Source organism: Capra hircus, chromosome 5, assembly GCF_001704415.2.
Source record: "Capra hircus breed San Clemente chromosome 5, ASM170441v1, whole genome shotgun sequence".
NCBI lineage: Eukaryota > Metazoa > Chordata > Mammalia > Artiodactyla > Bovidae > Capra > Capra hircus.
Genome location: NC_030812.1, coordinates 39,883,357 through 39,907,801, shown reverse-complemented (window position 1 = coordinate 39,907,801; position 24,445 = coordinate 39,883,357). Strand labels below are relative to the sequence as shown.

Below are 24,445 nucleotides of genomic sequence, written 5' to 3'. Positions count from 1 at the left end.
AGCGTCAGGGACCCCTTCCCCATCGTCTGGAGCAACAGGGGCAACTGTTATAGGATCAGGAAGCAGCATACCTTCATCTGGAGCACCTGGAACCCCTGAACCATCCACCGTAGGAGCAGGAGCAAGCGGAAGCCCTCCTGTCGGGTCCGAGCCAACCGTCACCCTATCTGGAGCAACGGGGACTGATTTCATAAGACCCGGGACCCGCTTCCCTGTATCTGGAGGAGCAGTGAGCCCTGCATCATCACCAGGAGGGTCATCAGCGACTGCAGGACCCGGTGCAGGTTCAGAAACACCTGTGCGGGTTTCTGGAGCAACAGGGACTGATGCCTTCAGATCTGGAACCAGCGTACCTCTATCTGGAGCAGCGGTGAGCCCTGGATCATCGCCAGGAGGGTCAGGAGCAACTGCAGTATCTAGTGAAGGTTCTCAGCCCACTGTCGCCTTCTCTGGAGCCACAGGGACCACGGCTGGACAACCCGGCAGCCGTTTCTCCTCCGCTGGAATACCAGCGACACCTGGATCAACCACAGGAAGGTCAGCGGGAGCGGGGACACCGGGTGTAGATTCCCAGCAAACTGCCAGATTATCTGCAGCTGCAGGGACGGCTGCTGGAGGATTAGGAACCAGTGTGCCTTCAGCTGAGACATCAGGAAGCAGGTCATCAGTACCTGGAGGGTCGGCAACCCCTCAACAACCTGGCGCACTTTCCGAGTCCACCACCCTATTGCCTGGGCTTACAAGCACGAGTGCTAGAATAGGATCTGAGCCCGGTCTACCTTCAGCTGGAGTATCAGGCTTGCCTGGCTCCACACCAGGAGGATCTGCAGCAACCGGAGGAAGTGGTGCAGGGTCAGCGGCTACTGCCCCATTCTCAGGAGAACCCAGGACCACTGTTATATCAGGAACCAACGTACCTGTCTCTGGAGCACCAGTGACCCCGGGATCATCGGCAGGACGTTCGGAAGCAACCGCAGCGCGTGCTCAAGCGTCAGGGACCCCTTCCCCATCGTCTGGAGCAACAGGGGCAACTGTTATAGGATCAGGAAGCAGCATACCTTCATCTGGAGCACCTGGAACCCCTGAACCATCCACCGTAGGAGCAGGAGCAAGCGGAAGCCCTCCTGTCGGGTCCGAGCCAACCGTCACCCTATCTGGAGCAACGGGGACTGATTTCATAAGACCCGGGACCCGCTTCCCTGTATCTGGAGGAGCAGTGAGCCCTGCATCATCACCAGGAGGGTCATCAGCAACTGCAGGACCCGGTGCAGGTTCAGAAACACCTGTGCGGGTTTCTGGAGCAACAGGGACTGATGCCTTCAGATCTGGAACCGGCGTACCTCTATCTGGAGCAGCAGTGAGCCCTGGATCATCGCCAGGAGGGTCAGGAAGCAACTGCAGTATCTAGTGAAGGTTCTCAGCCCACTGTCGCCTTCTCTGGAGCCACAGGGACCACGGCTGGACAACCCGGCAGCCGTTTCTCCTCCGCTGGAATACCAGCGACACCTGGATCAACCACAGGAAGGTCAGCGGGAGCGGGGACACCGGGTGTAGATTCCCAGCAAACTGCCAGATTATCTGCAGCTGCAGGGACGGCTGCTGGAGGATTAGGAACCAGTGTGCCTTCAGCTGAGACATCAGGAAGCAGGTCATCAGTACCTGGAGGGTCGGCAACCCCTCAACAACCTGGCGCACTTTCCGAGTCCACCACCCTATTGCCTGGGCTTACAAGCACGAGTGCTAGAATAGGATCTGAGCCCGGTCTACCTTCAGCTGGAGTATCAGGCTTGCCTGGCTCCACACCAGGAGGATCTGCAGCAACCGGAGGAAGTGGTGCAGGGTCAGCGGCTACTGCCCCATTCTCAGGAGAACCCAGGACCACTGTTATATCAGGAACCAACGTACCTGTCTCTGGAGCACCAGTGACCCCGGGATCATCGGCAGGACGTTCGGAAGCAACCGCAGCGCGTGCTCAAGCGTCAGGGACCCCTTCCCCATCGTCTGGAGCAACAGGGGCAACTGTTATAGGATCAGGAAGCAGCATACCTTCATCTGGAGCACCTGGAACCCCTGAACCATCCACCGTAGGAGCAGGAGCAAGCGGAAGCCCTCCTGTCGGGTCCGAGCCAACCGTCACCCTATCTGGAGCAACGGGGACTGATTTCATAAGACCCGGGACCCGCTTCCCTGTATCTGGAGGAGCAGTGAGCCCTGCATCATCACCAGGAGGGTCATCAGCAACTGCAGGACCCGGTGCAGGTTCAGAAACACCTGTGCGGGTTTCTGGAGCAACAGGGACTGATGCCTTCAGATCTGGAACCGGCGTACCTCTATCTGGAGCAGCAGTGAGCCCTGGATCATCGCCAGGAGGGTCAGGAGCAACTGCAGTATCTAGTGAAGGTTCTCAGCCCACTGTCGCCTTCTCTGGAGCCACAGGGACCACGGCTGGACAACCCGGCAGCCGTTTCTCCTCCGCTGGAATACCAGCGACACCTGGATCAACCACAGGAAGGTCAGCGGGAGCGGGGACACCGGGTGTAGATTCCCAGCAAACTGCCAGATTATCTGCAGCTGCAGGGACGGCTGCTGGAGGATTAGGAACCAGTGTGCCTTCAGCTGAGACATCAGGAAGCAGGTCATCAGTACCTGGAGGGTCGGCAACCCCTCAACAACCTGGCGCACTTTCCGAGTCCACCACCCTATTGCCTGGGCTTACAAGCACGAGTGCTAGAATAGGATCTGAGCCCGGTCTACCTTCAGCTGGAGTATCAGGCTTGCCTGGCTCCACACCAGGAGGATCTGCAGCAACCGGAGGAAGTGGTGCAGGGTCAGCGGCTACTGCCCCATTCTCAGGAGAACCCAGGACCACTGTTATATCAGGAACCAACGTACCTGTCTCTGGAGCACCAGTGACCCCGGGATCATCGGCAGGGACGTTCGGAAGCAACCGCAGCGCGTGCTCAAGCGTCAGGGACCCCTTCCCCATCGTCTGGAGCAACAGGGGCAACTGTTATAGGATCAGGAAGCAGCATACCTTCATCTGGAGCACCTGGAACCCCTGAACCATCCACCGTAGGAGCAGGAGCAAGCGGAAGCCCTCCTGTCGGGTCCGAGCCAACCGTCACCCTATCTGGAGCAACGGGGACTGATTTCATAAGACCCGGGACCCGCTTCCCTGTATCTGGAGGAGCAGTGAGCCCTGCATCATCACCAGGAGGGTCATCAGCAACTGCAGGACCCGGTGCAGGTTCAGAAACACCTGTGCGGGTTTCTGGAGCAACAGGGACTGATGCCTTCAGATCTGGAACCAGCGTACCTCTATCTGGAGCAGCAGTGAGCCCTGGATCATCGCCAGGAGGGTCAGGAGCAACTGCAGTATCTAGTGAAGGTTCTCAGCCCACTGTCGCCTTCTCTGGAGCCACAGGGACCACGGCTGGACAACCCGGCAGCCGTTTCTCCTCCGCTGGAATACCAGCGACACCTGGATCAACCACAGGAAGGTCAGCGGGAGCGGGGACACCGGGTGTAGATTCCCAGCAAACTGCCAGATTATCTGCAGCTGCAGGGACGGCTGCTGGAGGATTAGGAACCAGTGTGCCTTCAGCTGAGACATCAGGAAGCAGGTCATCAGTACCTGGAGGGTCGGCAACCCCTCAACAACCTGGCGCACTTTCCGAGTCCACCACCCTATTGCCTGGGCTTACAAGCACGAGTGCTAGAATAGGATCTGAGCCCGGTCTACCTTCAGCTGGAGTATCAGGCTTGCCTGGCTCCACACCAGGAGGATCTGCAGCAACCGGAGGAAGTGGTGCAGGGTCAGCGGCTACTGCCCCATTCTCAGGAGAACCCAGGACCACTGTTATATCAGGAACCAACGTACCTGTCTCTGGAGCACCAGTGACCCCGGGATCATCGGCAGGACGTTCGGAAGCAACCGCAGCGCGTGCTCAAGCGTCAGGGACCCCTTCCCCATCGTCTGGAGCAACAGGGGCAACTGTTATAGGATCAGGAAGCAGCATACCTTCATCTGGAGCACCTGGAACCCCTGAACCATCCACCGTAGGAGCAGGAGCAAGCGGAAGCCCTCTGTCGGGTCCGAGCCAACCGTCACCCTATCTGGAGCAACGGGGACTGATTTCATAAGACCCGGGACCCGCTTCCCTGTATCTGGAGGAGCAGTGAGCCCTGCATCATCACCAGGAGGGTCATCAGCACTGCAGGACCCGGTGCAGGTTCAGAAACACCTGTGCGGGTTTCTGGAGCAACAGGGACTGATGCCTTCAGATCTGGAACCAGCGTACCTCTATCTGGAGCAGCAGTGAGCCCTGGATCATCGCCAGGAAGGGTCAGGAGCAACTGCAGTATCTAGTGAAGGTTCTCAGCCCACTGTCGCCTTCTCTGGAGCCACAGGGACACGGCTGGACAACCCGGCAGCCGTTTCTCCTCCGCTGGAATACCAGCGACACCTGGATCAACCACAGGAAGGTCAGCGGGAGCGGGGACACCGGGTGTAGATTCCCAGCAAACTGCCAGATTATCTGCAGCTGCAGGGACGGCTGCTGGAGGATTAGGAACCAGTGTGCCTTCCAGCTGAGACATCAGGAAGCAGGTCATCAGTACCTGGAGGGTCGGCAACCCCTCAACAACCTGGCGCACTTTCCGAGTCCACCACCCTATTGCCTGGGCTTACAAGCACGAGTGCTAGAATAGGATCTGAGCCCGGTCTACCTTCAGCTGGAGTATCAGGCTTGCCTGGCTCCACACCAGGAGGATCTGCAGCAACCGGAGGAAGTGGTGCAGGGTCAGCGGCTACTGCCCCATTCTCAGGAGAACCCAGGACCACTGTTATATCAGGAACCAACGTACCTGTCTCTGGAGCACCAGTGACCCCGGGATCATCGGCAGGACGTTCGGAAGCAACCGCAGCGCGTGCTCAAGCGTCAGGGACCCCTTCCCCATCGTCTGGAGCAACAGGGGCAACTGTTATAGGATCAGGAAGCAGCATACCTTCATCTGGAGCACCTGGAACCCCTGAACCATCCACCGTAGGAGCAGGAGCAAGCGGAAGCCCTCCTGTCGGGTCCGAGCCAACCGTCACCCTATCTGGAGCAACGGGGACTGATTTCATAAGACCCGGGACCCGCTTCCCTGTATCTGGAGGAGCAGTGAGCCCTGCATCATCACCAGGAGGGTCATCAGCAACTGCAGGACCCGGTGCAGGTTCAGAAACACCTGTGCGGGTTTCTGGAGCAACAGGGACTGATGCCTTCAGATCTGGAACCAGCGTACCTCTATCTGGAGCAGCAGTGAGCCCTGGATCATCGCCAGGAGGGTCAGGAGCAACTGCAGTATCTAGTGAAGGTTCTCAGCCCACTGTCGCCTTCTCTGGAGCCACAGGGACCACGGCTGGACAACCCGGCAGCCGTTTCTCCTCCGCTGGAATACCAGCGACACCTGGATCAACCACAGGAAGGTCAGCGGGAGCGGGGACACCGGGTGTAGATTCCCAGCAAACTGCCAGATTATCTGCAGCTGCAGGGACGGCTGCTGGAGGATTAGGAACCAGTGTGCCTTCAGCTGAGACATCAGGAAGCAGGTCATCAGTACCTGGAGGGTCGGCAACCCCTCAACAACCTGGCGCACTTTCCGAGTCCACCACCCTATTGCCTGGGCTTACAAGCACGAGTGCTAGAATAGGATCTGAGCCCGGTCTACCTTCAGCTGGAGTATCAGGCTTGCCTGGCTCCACACCAGGAGGATCTGCAGCAACCGGAGGAAGTGGTGCAGGGTCAGCGGCTACTGCCCCATTCTCAGGAGAACCCAGGACCACTGTTATATCAGGAACCAACGTACCTGTCTCTGGAGCACCAGTGACCCCGGGATCATCGGCAGGACGTTCGGAAGCAACCGCAGCGCGTGCTCAAGCGTCAGGGACCCCTTCCCCATCGTCTGGAGCAACAGGGGCAACTGTTATAGGATCAGGAAGCAGCATACCTTCATCTGGAGCACCTGGAACCCCTGAACCATCCACCGTAGGAGCAGGAGCAAGCGGAAGCCCTCCTGTCGGGTCCGAGCCAACCGTCACCCTATCTGGAGCAACGGGGACTGATTTCATAAGACCCGGGACCCGCTTCCCTGTATCTGGAGGAGCAGTGAGCCCTGCATCATCACCAGGAGGGTCATCAGCAACTGCAGGACCCGGTGCAGGTTCAGAAACACCTGTGCGGGTTTCTGGAGCAACAGGGACTGATGCCTTCAGATCTGGAACCAGCGTACCTCTATCTGGAGCAGCAGTGAGCCCTGGATCATCGCCAGGAGGGTCAGGAGCAACTGCAGTATCTAGTGAAGGTTCTCAGCCCACTGTCGCCTTCTCTGGAGCCACAGGGACCACGGCTGGACAACCCGGCAGCCGTTTCTCCTCCGCTGGAATACCAGCGACACCTGGATCAACCACAGGAAGGTCAGCGGGAGCGGGGACACCGGGTGTAGATTCCCAGCAAACTGCCAGATTATCTGCAGCTGCAGGGACGGCTGCTGGAGGATTAGGAACCAGTGTGCCTTCAGCTGAGACATCAGGAAGCAGGTCATCAGTACCTGGAGGGTCGGCAACCCCTCAACAACCTGGCGCACTTTCCGAGTCCACCACCCTATTGCCTGGGCTTACAAGCACGAGTGCTAGAATAGGATCTGAGCCCGGTCTACCTTCAGCTGGAGTATCAGGCTTGCCTGGCTCCACACCAGGAGGATCTGCAGCAACCGGAGGAAGTGGTGCAGGGTCAGCGGCTACTGCCCCATTCTCAGGAGAACCCAGGACCACTGTTATATCAGGAACCAACGTACCTGTCTCTGGAGCACCAGTGACCCCGGGATCATCGGCAGGACGTTCGGAAGCAACCGCAGCGCGTGCTCAAGCGTCAGGGACCCCTTCCCCATCGTCTGGAGCAACAGGGGCAACTGTTATAGGATCAGGAAGCAGCATACCTTCATCTGGAGCACCTGGAACCCCTGAACCATCCACCGTAGGAGCAGGAGCAAGCGGAAGCCCTCCTGTCGGGTCCGAGCCAACCGTCACCCTATCTGGAGCAACGGGGACTGATTTCATAAGACCCGGGACCCGCTTCCCTGTATCTGGAGGAGCAGTGAGCCCTGCATCATCACCAGGAGGGTCATCAGCAACTGCAGGACCCGGTGCAGGTTCAGAAACACCTGTGCGGGTTTCTGGAGCAACAGGGACTGATGCCTTCAGATCTGGAACCAGCGTACCTCTATCTGGAGCAGCAGTGAGCCCTGGATCATCGCCAGGAGGGTCAGGAGCAACTGCAGTATCTAGTGAAGGTTCTCAGCCCACTGTCGCCTTCTCTGGAGCCACAGGGACCACGGCTGGACAACCCGGCAGCCGTTTCTCCTCCGCTGGAATACCAGCGACACCTGGATCAACCACAGGAAGGTCAGCGGGAGCGGGGACACCGGGTGTAGATTCCCAGCAAACTGCCAGATTATCTGCAGCTGCAGGGACGGCTGCTGGAGGATTAGGAACCAGTGTGCCTTCAGCTGAGACATCAGGAAGCAGGTCATCAGTACCTGGAGGGTCGGCAACCCCTCAACAACCTGGCGCACTTTCCGAGTCCACCACCCTATTGCCTGGGCTTACAAGCACGAGTGCTAGAATAGGATCTGAGCCCGGTCTACCTTCAGCTGGAGTATCAGGCTTGCCTGGCTCCACACCAGGAGGATCTGCAGCAACCGGAGGAAGTGGTGCAGGGTCAGCGGCTACTGCCCCATTCTCAGGAGAACCCAGGACCACTGTTATATCAGGAACCAACGTACCTGTCTCTGGAGCACCAGTGACCCCGGGATCATCGGCAGGACGTTCGGAAGCAACCGCAGCGCGTGCTCAAGCGTCAGGGACCCCTTCCCCATCGTCTGGAGCAACAGGGGCAACTGTTATAGGATCAGGAAGCAGCATACCTTCATCTGGAGCACCTGGAACCCCTGAACCATCCACCGTAGGAGCAGGAGCAAGCGGAAGCCCTCCTGTCGGGTCCGAGCCAACCGTCACCCTATCTGGAGCAACGGGGACTGATTTCATAAGACCCGGGACCCGCTTCCCTGTATCTGGAGGAGCAGTGAGCCCTGCATCATCACCAGGAGGGTCATCAGCAACTGCAGGACCCGGTGCAGGTTCAGAAACACCTGTGCGGGTTTCTGGAGCAACAGGGACTGATGCCTTCAGATCTGGAACCAGCGTACCTCTATCTGGAGCAGCAGTGAGCCCTGGATCATCGCCAGGAGGGTCAGGAGCAACTGCAGTATCTAGTGAAGGTTCTCAGCCCACTGTCGCCTTCTCTGGAGCCACAGGGACCACGGCTGGACAACCCGGCAGCCGTTTCTCCTCCGCTGGAATACCAGCGACACCTGGATCAACCACAGGAAGGTCAGCGGGAGCGGGGACACCGGGTGTAGATTCCCAGCAAACTGCCAGATTATCTGCAGCTGCAGGGACGGCTGCTGGAGGATTAGGAACCAGTGTGCCTTCAGCTGAGACATCAGGAAGCAGGTCATCAGTACCTGGAGGGTCGGCAACCCCTCAACAACCTGGCGCACTTTCCGAGTCCACCACCCTATTGCCTGGGCTTACAAGCACGAGTGCTAGAATAGGATCTGAGCCCGGTCTACCTTCAGCTGGAGTATCAGGCTTGCCTGGCTCCACACCAGGAGGATCTGCAGCAACCGGAGGAAGTGGTGCAGGGTCAGCGGCTACTGCCCCATTCTCAGGAGAACCCAGGACCACTGTTATATCAGGAACCAACGTACCTGTCTCTGGAGCACCAGTGACCCCGGGATCATCGGCAGGACGTTCGGAAGCAACCGCAGCGCGTGCTCAAGCGTCAGGGACCCCTTCCCCATCGTCTGGAGCAACAGGGGCAACTGTTATAGGATCAGGAAGCAGCATACCTTCATCTGGAGCACCTGGAACCCCTGAACCATCCACCGTAGGAGCAGGAGCAAGCGGAAGCCCTCCTGTCGGGTCCGAGCCAACCGTCACCCTATCTGGAGCAACGGGGACTGATTTCATAAGACCCGGGACCCGCTTCCCTGTATCTGGAGGAGCAGTGAGCCCTGCATCATCACCAGGAGGGTCATCAGCAACTGCAGGACCCGGTGCAGGTTCAGAAACACCTGTGCGGGTTTCTGGAGCAACAGGGACTGATGCCTTCAGATCTGGAACCGGCGTACCTCTATCTGGAGCAGCAGTGAGCCCTGGATCATCGCCAGGAGGGTCAGGAGCAACTGCAGTATCTAGTGAAGGTTCTCAGCCCACTGTCGCCTTCTCTGGAGCCACAGGGACCACGGCTGGACAACCCGGCAGCCGTTTCTCCTCCGCTGGAATACCAGCGACACCTGGATCAACCACAGGAAGGTCAGCGGGAGCGGGGACACCGGGTGTAGATTCCCAGCAAACTGCCAGATTATCTGCAGCTGCAGGGACGGCTGCTGGAGGATTAGGAACCAGTGTGCCTTCAGCTGAGACATCAGGAAGCAGGTCATCAGTACCTGGAGGGTCGGCAACCCTCAACAACCTGGCGCACTTTCCGAGTCCACCACCCTATTGCCTGGGCTTACAAGCACGAGTGCTAGAATAGGATCTGAGCCCGGTCTACCTTCAGCTGGAGTATCAGGCTTGCCTGGCTCCACACCAGGAGGATCTGCAGCAACCGGAGGAAGTGGTGCAGGGTCAGCGGCTACTGCCCCATTCTCAGGAGAACCCAGGACCACTGTTATATCAGGAACCAACGTACCTGTCTCTGGAGCACCAGTGACCCCGGGATCATCGGCAGGACGTTCGGAAGCAACCGCAGCGCGTGCTCAAGCGTCAGGGACCCCTTCCCCATCGTCTGGAGCAACAGGGGCAACTGTTATAGGATCAGGAAGCAGCATACCTTCATCTGGAGCACCTGGAACCCCTGAACCATCCACCGTAGGAGCAGGAGCAAGCAGGAAGCCCTCCTGTCGGGTCCGAGCCAACCGTCACCCTATCTGGAGCAACGGGGACTGATTTCATAAGACCCGGGACCCGCTTCCCTGTATCTGGAGGAGCAGTGAGCCCTGCATCATCACCAGGAGGGTCATCAGCAACTGCAGGACCCGGTGCAGGTTCAGAAACACCTGTGCGGGTTTCTGGAGCAACAGGGACTGATGCCTTCAGATCTGGAACCAGCGTACCTCTATCTGGAGCAGCAGTGAGCCCTGGATCATCGCCAGGAGGGTCAGGAGCAACTGCAGTATCTAGTGAAGGTTCTCAGCCCACTGTCGCCTTCTCTGGAGCCACAGGGACCACGGCTGGACAACCCGGCAGCCGTTTCTCCTCCGCTGGAATACCAGCGACACCTGGATCAACCACAGGAAGGTCAGCGGGAGCGGGGACACCGGGTGTAGATTCCCAGCAAACTGCCAGATTATCTGCAGCTGCAGGGACGGCTGCTGGAGGATTAGGAACCAGTGTGCCTTCAGCTGAGACATCAGGAAGCAGGTCATCAGTACCTGGAGGGTCGGCAACCCCTCAACAACCTGGCGCACTTTCCGAGTCCACCACCCTATTGCCTGGGCTTACAAGCACGAGTGCTAGAATAGGATCTGAGCCCGGTCTACCTTCAGCTGGAGTATCAGGCTTGCCTGGCTCCACACCAGGAGGATCTGCAGCAACCGGAGGAAGTGGTGCAGGGTCAGCGGCTACTGCCCCATTCTCAGGAGAACCCAGGACCACTGTTATATCAGGAACCAACGTACCTGTCTCTGGAGCACCAGTGACCCCGGGATCATCGGCAGGACGTTCGGAAGCAACCGCAGCGCGTGCTCAAGCGTCAGGGACCCCTTCCCCATCGTCTGGAGCAACAGGGGCAACTGTTATAGGATCAGGAAGCAGCATACCTTCATCTGGAGCACCTGGAACCCCTGAACCATCCACCGTAGGAGCAGGAGCAAGCGGAAGCCCTCCTGTCGGGTCCGAGCCAACCGTCACCCTATCTGGAGCAACGGGGACTGATTTCATAAGACCCGGGACCCGCTTCCCTGTATCTGGAGGAGCAGTGAGCCCTGCATCATCACCAGGAGGGTCATCAGCAACTGCAGGACCCGGTGCAGGTTCAGAAACACCTGTGCGGGTTTCTGGAGCAACAGGGACTGATGCCTTCAGATCTGGAACCGGCGTACCTCTATCTGGAGCAGCAGTGAGCCCTGGATCATCGCCAGGAGGGTCAGGAGCAACTGCAGTATCTAGTGAAGGTTCTCAGCCCACTGTCGCCTTCTCTGGAGCCACAGGGACCACGGCTGGACAACCCGGCAGCCGTTTCTCCTCCGCTGGAATACCAGCGACACCTGGATCAACCACAGGAAGGTCAGCGGGAGCGGGGACACCGGGTGTAGATTCCCAGCAAACTGCCAGATTATCTGCAGCTGCAGGGACGGCTGCTGGAGGATTAGGAACCAGTGTGCCTTCCGCTGAGACATCAGGAAGCAGGTCATCAGTACCTGGAGGGTCGGCAACCCCTCAACAACCTGGCGCACTTTCCGAGTCCACCACCCTATTGCCTGGGCTTACAAGCACGAGTGCTAGAATAGGATCTGAGCCCGGTCTACCTTCAGCTGGAGTATCAGGCTTGCCTGGCTCCACACCAGGAGGATCTGCAGCAACCGGAGGAAGTGGTGCAGGGTCAGCGGCTACTGCCCCATTCTCAGGAGAACCCAGGACCACTGTTATATCAGGAACCAACGTACCTGTCTCTGGAGCACCAGTGACCCCGGGATCATCGGCAGGACGTTCGGAAGCAACCGCAGCGCGTGCTCAAGCGTCAGGGACCCCTTCCCCATCGTCTGGAGCAACAGGGGCAACTGTTATAGGATCAGGAAGCAGCATACCTTCATCTGGAGCACCTGGAACCCCTGAACCATCCACCGTAGGAGCAGGAGCAAGCGGAAGCCCTCCTGTCGGGTCCGAGCCAACCGTCACCCTATCTGGAGCAACGGGGACTGATTTCATAAGACCCGGGACCCGCTTCCCTGTATCTGGAGGAGCAGTGAGCCCTGCATCATCACCAGGAGGGTCATCAGCAACTGCAGGACCCGGTGCAGGTTCAGAAACACCTGTGCGGGTTTCTGGAGCAACAGGGACTGATGCCTTCAGATCTGGAACCAGCGTACCTCTATCTGGAGCAGCAGTGAGCCCTGGATCATCGCCAGGAGGGTCAGGAGCAACTGCAGTATCTAGTGAAGGTTCTCAGCCCACTGTCGCCTTCTCTGGAGCCACAGGGACCACGGCTGGACAACCCGGCAGCCGTTTCTCCTCCGCTGGAATACCAGCGACACCTGGATCAACCACAGGAAGGTCAGCGGGAGCGGGGACACCGGGTGTAGATTCCCAGCAAACTGCCAGATTATCTGCAGCTGCAGGGACGGCTGCTGGAGGATTAGGAACCAGTGTGCCTTCCGCTGAGACATCAGGAAGCAGGTCATCAGTACCTGGAGGGTCGGCAACCCCTCAACAACCTGGCGCACTTTCCGAGTCCACCACCCTATTGCCTGGGCTTACAAGCACGAGTGCTAGAATAGGATCTGAGCCCGGTCTACCTTCAGCTGGAGTATCAGGCTTGCCTGGCTCCACACCAGGAGGATCTGCAGCAACCGGAGGAAGTGGTGCAGGGTCAGCGGCTACTGCCCCATTCTCAGGAGAACCCAGGACCACTGTTATATCAGGAACCAACGTACCTGTCTCTGGAGCACCAGTGACCCCGGGATCATCGGCAGGACGTTCGGAAGCAACCGCAGCGCGTGCTCAAGCGTCAGGGACCCCTTCCCCATCGTCTGGAGCAACAGGGGCAACTGTTATAGGATCAGGAAGCAGCATACCTTCATCTGGAGCACCTGGAACCCCTGAACCATCCACCGTAGGAGCAGGAGCAAGCGGAAGCCCTCCTGTCGGGTCCGAGCCAACCGTCACCCTATCTGGAGCAACGGGGACTGATTTCATAAGACCCGGGACCCGCTTCCCTGTATCTGGAGGAGCAGTGAGCCCTGCATCATCACCAGGAGGGTCATCAGCAACTGCAGGACCCGGTGCAGGTTCAGAAACACCTGTGCGGGTTTCTGGAGCAACAGGGACTGATGCCTTCAGATCTGGAACCGGCGTACCTCTATCTGGAGCAGCAGTGAGCCCTGGATCATCGCCAGGAGGGTCAGGAGCAACTGCAGTATCTAGTGAAGGTTCTCAGCCCACTGTCGCCTTCTCTGGAGCCACAGGGACCACGGCTGGACAACCCGGCAGCCGTTTCTCCTCCGCTGGAATACCAGCGACACCTGGATCAACCACAGGAAGGTCAGCGGGAGCGGGGACACCGGGTGTAGATTCCCAGCAAACTGCCAGATTATCTGCAGCTGCAGGGACGGCTGCTGGAGGATTAGGAACCAGTGTGCCTTCAGCTGAGACATCAGGAAGCAGGTCATCAGTACCTGGAGGGTCGGCAACCCCTCAACAACCTGGCGCACTTTCCGAGTCCACCACCCTATTGCCTGGGCTTACAAGCACGAGTGCTAGAATAGGATCTGAGCCCGGTCTACCTTCAGCTGGAGTATCAGGCTTGCCTGGCTCCACACCAGGAGGATCTGCAGCAACCGGAGGAAGTGGTGCAGGGTCAGCGGCTACTGCCCCATTCTCAGGAGAACCCAGGACCACTGTTATATCAGGAACCAACGTACCTGTCTCTGGAGCACCAGTGACCCCGGGATCATCGGCAGGACGTTCGGAAGCAACCGCAGCGCGTGCTCAAGCGTCAGGGACCCCTTCCCCATCGTCTGGAGCAACAGGGGCAACTGTTATAGGATCAGGAAGCAGCATACCTTCATCTGGAGCACCTGGAACCCCTGAACCATCCACCGTAGGAGCAGGAGCAAGCGGAAGCCCTCCTGTCGGGTCCGAGCCAACCGTCACCCTATCTGGAGCAACGGGGACTGATTTCATAAGACCCGGGACCCGCTTCCCTGTATCTGGAGGAGCAGTGAGCCCTGCATCATCACCAGGAGGGTCATCAGCAACTGCAGGACCCGGTGCAGGTTCAGAAACACCTGTGCGGGTTTCTGGAGCAACAGGGACTGATGCCTTCAGATCTGGAACCAGCGTACCTCTATCTGGAGCAGCAGTGAGCCCTGGATCATCGCCAGGAGGGTCAGGAGCAACTGCAGTATCTAGTGAAGGTTCTCAGCCCACTGTCGCCTTCTCTGGAGCCACAGGGACCACGGCTGGACAACCCGGCAGCCGTTTCTCCTCCGCTGGAATACCAGCGACACCTGGATCAACCACAGGAAGGTCAGCGGGAGCGGGGACACCGGGTGTAGATTCCCAGCAAACTGCCAGATTATCTGCAGCTGCAGGGACGGCTGCTGGAGGATTAGGAACCAGTGTGCCTTCAGCTGAGACATCAGGAAGCAGGTCATCAGTACCTGGAGGGTCGGCAACCCCTCAACAACCTGGCGCACTTTCCGAGTCCACCACCCTATTGCCTGGGCTTACAAGCACGAATGCAAGAATAGGATCTGAGCCCGGTCTACCTTCAGCTGGAGTATCAGGCTTGCCTGGCTCCACACCAGGAGGATCTGCAGCAACCGGAGGAAGTGGTGCAGGGTCAGCGGCTACTGCCCCATTCTCAGGAGAACCCAGGACCACTGTTATATCAGGAACCAACGTACCTGTCTCTGGAGCACCAGTGACCCCGGGATCATCGGCAGGACGTTCGGAAGCAACCGCAGCGCGTGCTCAAGCGTCAGGGACCCCTTCCCCATCGTCTGGAGCAACAGGGGCAACTGTTATAGGATCAGGAAGCAGCATACCTTCATCTGGAGCACCTGGAACCCCTGAACCATCCACCGTAGGAGCAGGAGCAAGCGGAAGCCCTCCTGTCGGGTCCGAGCCAACCGTCACCCTATCTGGAGCAACGGGGACTGATTTCATAAGACCCGGGACCCGCTTCCCTGTATCTGGAGGAGCAGTGAGCCCTGCATCATCACCAGGAGGGTCATCAGCAACTGCAGGACCCGGTGCAGGTTCAGAAACACCTGTGCGGGTTTCTGGAGCAACAGGGACTGATGCCTTCAGATCTGGAACCAGCGTACCTCTATCTGGAGCAGCAGTGAGCCCTGGATCATCGCCAGGAGGGTCAGGAGCAACTGCAGTATCTAGTGAAGGTTCTCAGCCCACTGTTGCCTTCTCTGGAGCCACAGGGACCACGGCTGGACAACCCGGCAGCCGTTTCTCCTCCGCTGGAATACCAGCGACACCTGGATCAACCACAGGAAGGTCAGCGGGAGCGGGGACACCGGGTGTAGATTCCCAGCAAACTGCCAGATTATCTGCAGCTGCAGGGACGGCTGCTGGAGGATTAGGAACCAGTGTGCCTTCAGCTGAGACATCAGGAAGCAGGTCATCAGTACCTGGAGGGTCGGCAACCCCTCAACAACCTGGCGCACTTTCCGAGTCCACCACCCTATTGCCTGGGCTTACAAGCACGAGTGCTAGAATAGGATCTGAGCCCGGTCTACCTTCAGCTGGAGTATCAGGCTTGCCTGGCTCCACACCAGGAGGATCTGCAGCAACCGGAGGACGTGGTGCAGGGTCAGTGGCTACTGCCCCATTCTCAGGAGAACCCAGGACCACTGTTATATCAGGAACCAACGTACCTGTCTCTGGAGCACCAGTGACCCCGGGATCATCGGCAGGACGTTCGGAAGCAACCGCAGCGCGTGCTCAAGCGTCAGGGACCCCTTCCCCATCGTCTGGAGCAACAGGGGCAACTGTTATAGGATCAGGAAGCAGCATACTTTCATCTGGAGCACCTGGAACCCCTGAACCATCCACCGTAGGAGCAGGAGCAAGCGGAAGCCCTCCTGTCGGGTCCGAGCCAACCGTCACCCTATCTGGAGCAACGGGGACTGATTTCATAAGACCCGGGACCCGCTTCCCTGTATCTGGAGGAGCAGTGAGCCCTGCATCATCACCAGGAGGGTCATCAGCAACTGCAGGACCCGATGTAGGTTCAGAAACACCTGTGCGGGTTTCTGGAGCAACAGGGACTGATGTTAAAGGATCAAATAGACATGGGTTAATAACTGAATCCTCAGAGACAACTGCATCAACAGCTCATGTTACATTAACCCGTAAAACATCTATTGTCGGTTCAGGCACACATGCGCCATTATCTCCAGTTCCAGGAACAACAATACCAAATGATTTTGTTTCTCTGATAACTGAATCATCATCTGGAAAAACAAGTTCCATTTTTATGGGTTCAGCATCCAGTTTATCATCATCTGAACTGATAACACCATCTGGATCAACAAATGGAATAGTAGGAACTACTATAATCTCTGATGTAGATTCCAGGACTATCAGACCATCATATGAATCACCAAGAGTAACTGGATCATCCCTGGATGTAACAGGAAGCTCTGGCACATCACTTGAAGTTACGGGAACCAATAGAATCTCTCTTGTTCATTTAGGAACCACTAGACCATCATCTGTAGAAACAGGCATCAGTCTTACTGAATCTAGAACTAGTGCATCATCAGGTGAAGTATCAGAGACATCTGGATCAGTTGCTGGACTAACAAGACCAAGTAGAATCTCACTTGTAGGTTCAGGAACAACTAGACCACCATCTGGAGAAACAGAGACCAGTGTTATTGAATCTAGAGTTAGTGGATCATCTGATGAAGAATCAGAAACAATTGGATCAACAGGTGGACTGACAAGAACCACTAGAATCCCTGTTGTAGCTTCAGGGACAACTGGGCCATTATCTGGCAAAACAGGAACTTCTCTTACTGAATCTAGGACTAATGTATCATTAGGTGAAGGATCAGAGACAACTGAATCAACAGCTGGACTTGCCAGAATGACTAGAATCTCAGTTGCAGGTTCATGGACAACTAGACCATCATCTGGAGAAACAGGGACCACGGTTACTGAATCCAGAACTAGTGGATCACCAAGTGAAGTATTAGGGAGAACTGAGTCAACAGCTAGACTGAGAACCACTAGCATCTCAGTTGTAAGTTTAGGGACAACTGAACCATCATCTGGAGAAACAGAAACCACTGTTACTGAATCTAGGATGAATGGATCAGTAAGTGAAGGTTCAGGGACAACTGGATCAACAGCTGGACTGACAAAAACCACTAGAATCTCTGTAGTAGGCTCAGGAACAACTAGACCATCATCTGGAGAAACAAGGACCACTGTTATTGAATCAAAAACAAGTACAACATCAGCTGAAGGGTCACTAACAACTGGATCAGCAGGTGGACTGACAATAGCTACTAGAATATCTAGTGCTGATTTAGAAACAGCTGGTCCTTTATCTGGAGAAACAAGGACCACTGTTATAGGATCAGGAACAAGTGGAAAATCAGGTGAAGTATCAGGGTTAACTCGATCACCTGCTGAACTGACTACAACCACTAGGATCTCTCGTGTAGCTTCAGGAACAAGTACACCATCATCTGGAATGACAAGGACAACTGTAACATCTGGTGTAGCTTCAAGGACAAGTGGACTATCATCTGGAGAAAAAGAGACCAGTGTTACTGAAACAAGAACCAGTGGACCATCAATTGAAGGATCACAGACAACTGGAACAGCAGGTAGACTGACAATAACTACCAGAACATCTGTTGTAGTTTCAGGAACAGATGCACCATCATCTGGAACATCAGGGATGATTAGGTCATCAGTTGACCTGACTGAAACAACTAAAGTCTCTGTTTTAGGTGCAGGAACAATAGAACCATCAACTGTAGAATCATGGACAACTGAGTCCAGAGATTTAGGTTCATCAACCACTGTAGTTTCAGCTGGTGCTATAGGAACCACTAGACCTGGAGCATCAGGGGCAAGTAGACCATCTGTTTTAAGTTCAGAGACAGCTGGTCCATTATCTGCAAAAACAGAGACCACTGTTATAAGATCAGGATCAAGTGGATCTTCACTTGAAGGAAGAGGGACATCTCGATCAACAGATGGACGGACAGGAACCACTACAATCTCTTTTGTAGGCTTAGGAACAACTGGACCGTCAGCCAGAGGATCAAGGCCAACTGGGAAAGGAGATATAAGATCATCAACCACTGTATCATCAGTTGATGCTACAGGGAACATTAGATCTGGAGGATCAGGCACAACTGGACCATCTATTGTAGGTTCAGAGACAGTTGGACCATCATTTGGAGAAGCAGGGACCACTGTTGCAGGATCAAGAACAAGTGGAAAATCAGCTGAAAGATTAGGGACAACTGTATCAACAGATGGATTGAGAAGAACGACTAGAATCTCTCTTGTAAGTTTAGGCACTACTGGACCATCATCTGAGGCGATGTGGACAACACAAACATCTGTTGTAGGTTTAGAGACAACTAGATCATCAACTGGAGTATTAGCGACAACTAGCACCTCAGCTGAAGGTTCGAAGACAACTAGACCATCACCTGGAGGATTATGGACAACTAGGACATCAGTTGAAGGGTCCGAGACAACTGGGTCATCAACTGGTAAAATCACAGGAGCCAGGAGAACAACTTGGGAGTCAGGAAGTGAAGTTGCCACATATGAAGGCAAGTCAATTTAGCCATATTTAAGCAATAATATTTGCAAATGGTGCTGGTGGTAAAGAACCCGCCTGCCAACGCAGGAGACATAGAGATGTGGGTTTGATCCCTGGGTTGGTAAGATTCCCCTGGAGGAGGAAATGGTCACCCACTCCAGTATTCTTGTCTGGAGAATCCTCATTGACAGAGGAGCCTGGCAGGCTACAGTCCATGGGGTTGCAAAGAGTTGGACATGACTGCTACTGGTAAGTAAGCAGGGAATGCCAGATGCATTTTTTTGGACTTGTTTTCATGCTCACTGGCTATTTAAAAATGCAAAAGTAATTAATCTCCAATTAAAATAAATAAATTTATATTAAAAATAATAAAAATGCAAAATAATAATTCCAATTAAACAATACAATGCTCTTAAATATACTATCTAATTTAAATATTTAAATGAGTATTGCTATCTCATTTTACTCATGAAGAACTTAGAAAAGATATTGTATAAGTTTGGTCCAAGTTCTACAGCAAATAAATAGTGAAGACAATATTTCTATCCATTGTTTGCTGACTCAAAGTCTGTTCTTTACCACAAGGGCATCTTCTACTAAGGCAAATATACAATGATCTTTAGTTATCCATTAATAAAAGCTTGCTTTTAATATTTACAAAGCTTAAATTTCCCCATTTCTAACTGTAAATAAGAACTACACCAGCAGATAATAAAAAGAGGTTTACAAATTTTAAAGTATTAACAAACTTTGGCATTTGCCATTCTGAAACTGCAAGATTTGGGACATTTTATTCATTAAAGCTATAATATTATTATTTTACAATAGAAATTTTATTTCTTAACTTCTTTTTACAATTATTACAACATTACACAAAATTCACATATAACTTGTAAGGCAATTTTTTCCTAACAATAAATGGACTAAATTATTTACTCAAGCATACAGTATATTATCAAGTTTCCAAACTGGTAATATACTCATATCATGAGCATGTTGAGAAAAACATCATTTCTCAGTTTGCAGGTTATCTAATAGAACCTAGGTTTAGTAACTAAATTGTCTCTTATTTAAGAAATAGATTGTTTATTCTTTATTTTTCTGTTTTAAAGATTTACCCTATGCTTATTCTAGCTGCTATTACAAACTCTACTTATGTAAAATTATTTTACAAACTAATCACTAGAAAATAATTTGATTCAGACTATATGTATAATTATTCTCTATTCAACCTATAGTTATGTTAATCTAAATGAATAACCATGCTTCAAATTATGTATTGAACATCATCATAATAAATTAATTTCATAGTCACTAATGTGTGACTACTGGGCACAATATGTATTTTACCTTTTCTTTTCTTTTTTTGCATTTTCCAAGTTCAAGATTTTAGCCTTTAACTGGAAGCAAAGAACTACCTATGTGTAAACATTTTATATGGGAAAAGGGTTATGTTTCTGTTTTTAGTTTAATAATTTGTAACTCATAGATGATTTTACAATTTCTCTTCCAGGAGGTCTTTCTCACACTGAGCTGAATTTCTAAGATAATCTCAATGAAAAAAACATATTCTTGTTTATTAATAAAAATGTTATACATTATGGCAGTTGAAGCACTGAAATGGATTTTAAAAATAAAAATTCAAATATATTATTTAACTAAAACATGAATTTAATCTTTCCTTTATTAGGCTCAGACAACACAATTCCACCAAAACTCATTGCAGATAAATTGAAATTAAAATGACAAAATTACACTTTTTCACAATGTGCCTTGAAATAACATTTCACCTTATCAGAGTGCTAGAGTCAATGTGGTTTATTTTAAATATATGAATATCAAAATAACTCAAGTAATTGATGAGTAAAATTTAGAAAGATGAACCCGTCATCTGCCTGTTTCCTCCTCCCTCTTTCCTTGCCTCCTTGCCTCTTTCCTTCCTTCCATACCAGGGAGTCCAGGTCTGGAAGTAAAACTAGTGAGGGTGACACAAAATCTGCTTTCCTTGTCAGTGGGATCTATGAAAAAGGAGTAAGTAGGTGGGTCAGGAAAGGAAACTGTGGAAAGTAATTGATGGCTCATTTCCTCTAGAATCAAAACTCTGCAGGAAAGGTCTTCCAGTGCTATGTTGATCTTTTAATTTTTCTCACTCTAGGTACTTCAGGAAAATTCTCCAAGGCAACCATATCTGGGAGTTCCCACACAGGTAGGTTAACAAGAAGGAACTCTTGATATTGAACTGCATAGTTCAGTTCAGTTCAGTCGCTCAGTCGTGTTTGACTCTTTGTGACCCCATAAACCGCAGCACGCCAGGCCTCCCTGTCCATTACAAACTGCCAGAGTCTACCCAAATCCATGTCCATTGAGTAGGTGATGCCATCCAACCATTTCATCCTCTGTCATCCCCTTCTCCTCCTGCCCTCAATGTTTCCCAGCATCAGGGTCTTTTCAAATGAGTCAGCTCTTCGCATCAGGTGGCCAAAGTATTGGAGTTTCAGCTTCAACATCAGCCCTTCCAGTGAACACCCAGGACTGATCTCCTTTAGAATGGACTGTTTGGATCTCCTTGCAGTCCAAGGGACTCTCAAGAGTCTTCTCCAACACCACAGCTCAAAAGCATCAATTCTTTAGCACTCAGCTTTCTTTCTTTCTTTATTTAACTGCATAAGGTAGTTAGTAAACCTACTCTTATAAAATATCAGCATCATTCTTTTCCTATTATCCCAAATCCTCAGACCTCATCATTCATCATTTTTTTTCTCAGAGGCCACGACTTTAATAGCAAGCAACAGCACATCTGGAACTGGGCTCAGACCTGGTAAGAATGAGATGCTTGAAGTTTGGGTTTAGCATGAATTAGGACTCTCCATAGACTAACCTATTGGGAGGTGTGATCTCTTACAGAGTAGCTTTCACTGTCTTAGATTTAACATGGTATGGAAGATCTTTCAATACCATCATATAGCTTGTAACTGTCTAAAGATGGATTGGTGTGTCTAATTGGTGTGAAGAGTTTTCCCTTGGGATGGCATACACATCACTAGTATGTTAGGGGGAACCAAGGAATATTACATACCTAGAAAGAAGAGAAAGTGATGTGAACAGTCCTACCTATATAAAGATTTTATTTTCTTAAATAATCCATTGTAATATTCAGTATTTTCCTTGGCATATTCAAATATTTTCCTTCCTTTCATCCCACAGAAGATAACACTGCAGTAGCAGGAGGCCAAGCGACTGGGCGTGTGACAGGTGAACCTGGGACAAAACCACCCTTCTTCTTATCTTGGAATAAATGAGATATTTGAGAAAGTTGCTTTAACTTGGGGATATTTTGATTGCTTTCTTAATGACATGAATAATAGAAAAGTCATACAACTGTCAGCTCATCAGGAAAGGAGTGAGAGGACCCTTTGACATGGCATATTTCTCCTAGACGCAGGACTTTAGAAGACAAACCCAAGTCACTGTGATGACTAGACCCTTTGTGTTTCAGGTACCACTAAGGTAATCCCTGGCACAACAGTTGCCCCTGGCAGTTCCAACACAGGTAATTCAACAAAATGATAGGGAATCTTCCATGAGCCCAGCTATGATGAGGTTCCTCAAGTGTTATCCTACATAAGAGAGCTACCATATCTTTTCTGTGATCCTTACATGGTTTCCAATCATCTTTCTTCCATTTCCCCCTCTCTCAGAGTCCACAACTTCCTTAGGAGAAAGGAGAACAACAAGAATTGGAATAATCACAGGTGAGCACTACTGAGTTACTAATTGTGTTTTCTATTAATAATATCTTCCCAGTAAAAAGTCTTGTCTGAAATATATCAAAACTATTTGAACTTCCATATTCAGCACATGATGTCTTTTTATGGCTTTCTATTAGCCCTCACTAATTTCTACCTTGTCACTCTCAGAAGTTAGAACCTTCAGAGAAGGAAACATAACCAAAGAAAGGAAATTGGCAGTTCTTGAGTTCTGCCTTTTCATAGGGCATTTGTTAAAGGAAGGGCATTTGTATAAGGTTTACCCCATTTCTTCTGGGGTAAACTTTATACTGTTCTTAAGAGGGGAGTCCAAAAAGGATTCTCTTTTTTGACATTCAAGCTATTATCCTGGCGTAAGATGGAGGCAACATATTAATATTTCCATATAGTTACAACTAAGGAAATAGAGCTGGTGGGAGCAACTCTGGAAGTTTATGACTATTAAAATTTTGAATTTCAGATGTTATGAACTTAAATATGATTAAATGCATTTACTCAGATAGTGTTTCTATTTCTTGTTATTAGGAGCCACCACTGGCACATCTGAGAGGTCAAGCCCTGGAAGTAAAACAGGTAAATATGGGAGAGGCCCAGAAACCTCTGATATTTAACTCTAAGAAGCAAATCATTTGGGACATAAGCCAATGTCTTTATTGTGGCCCTGAATTTAAAAATGGAGAATGCACCTTGTTTTAACAGGATAACTCTAAGAAGAATCTTATATCTTCAAGTCCCAGACAGTCTTATGGGCCATTCTCAGGTTGGTAAATGTATCACTATTTGAATTATCTGTTTCTCTCTTCTGCTTCAGGTAACACTGGTGCAATCTCTGGCACAACAGTTGCACCTGGAAGCTCTAACACAGGTAAAGTACTCACCTAATGGGGAGTATAAGGAACTTCGTGATGGTTTGGCTTCTTCCTTCAACTCCTCCAAATCTTCCCTACCATACTCAGTGGATACCACCCAACTTTCCGAGTTATATGCATCTTCAAAATTTAGTATTCTTCTCCTTTCTTCCTTTTACTTAGGGGCTACAATTTCTTTGGGGAGTAGTGAAACTACCCAGGGTGGAATTAAAATAGGTGAGCACTAGCAACTAAACCAGAGAAGGCAATGGCACCCCACTCCATTGCTCTTGCCTGGAAAATCCCATGGGTGGAGGAGCCTGGTGGGCTGTAATCCATGGGGTCGCTATGAGTTGAAAACGACTGAGCGACTTCACTTTCACGCATTGGAGAAGGAAATGGCAACCCACTCCAGTGTTCTCGCCTGGAGAATCCCAGGGACAGGGGAGCCTGGTGGGTTGCTGTCTGTGGGGTCTCACAGAGTTGGACACGAGTGAAGCAACTTAGCAGCAGCAGCAGCAGTAGCAACAACTAAATAATTATTTTTCTCTTTATCTTAATCTAAATCATGTTGGCTATTATAAATTTAAGGGGAGTTTTGTTCTATTCTATCTGAATCTCATTTTGGGTACAAATTATTAGGATATTGGGCTTCCCTTGTGGTTCTGCTGGTGAAGAATCTGCCTGCAGTGTGGGAGACCTGGGTTTGATCCCTGCATTAGAAGGATTCCCTGGAGAAGAGAAAGGCTACTCCAGTATTCTGCCCTAGAGAATTTTGTGGACTATATAGTTCATGGGGTCACAAAGAGTCGGATATGACTGAGTGACTTTCACTCACTTCACTTATTAGGATATTAACTGCCCTTCATTTTACCGCATGTGAATTGCCTTTTTGGGTATATTTGTAATAAAGTGGCATAATAGAGACCACACATGATGTACCACTTTAAAGCAATAAAGTTCCTTATATTATTTGTTCTAAAGCAAATCCTAGTTTGAATCCCTAGTAAAAGGGAATCACAAATTGATTCTCTCCTCTTGTGATTTCAGTTACCATGGGAGTGACTACTGGCACAACCGTTGCACCTGGAAGTTCCAACACAAGTGAGTCATGGAAAAGTTGAAGAAACTTGCCTGTATTAACTTTAGAGACCTGATGTCTCCTATAGAGATATTACAGATAGTA

General features: G+C 51.9%; 1 protein-coding gene across 1 annotated transcript in view; it reads left to right on the top strand.

Moving 5' to 3' along the window:
• Positions 1-24,445, top strand: part of MUC19 (mucin 19, oligomeric) — a 125,077-nt gene that overhangs the window by 77,932 nt on the left and 22,700 nt on the right. The window contains 11 exon segments of the mRNA XM_018049032.1: positions 5,718-5,780; positions 13,488-13,550; positions 16,167-18,654; positions 20,752-20,850; positions 21,409-21,462; positions 21,849-21,896; positions 22,141-22,194; positions 22,937-22,984; positions 23,223-23,276; positions 23,443-23,496; positions 24,310-24,363. Coding sequence (XP_017904521.1) covers positions 5,718-5,780; positions 13,488-13,550; positions 16,167-18,654; positions 20,752-20,850; positions 21,409-21,462; positions 21,849-21,896; positions 22,141-22,194; positions 22,937-22,984; positions 23,223-23,276; positions 23,443-23,496; positions 24,310-24,363 — 3,079 coding nt within the window.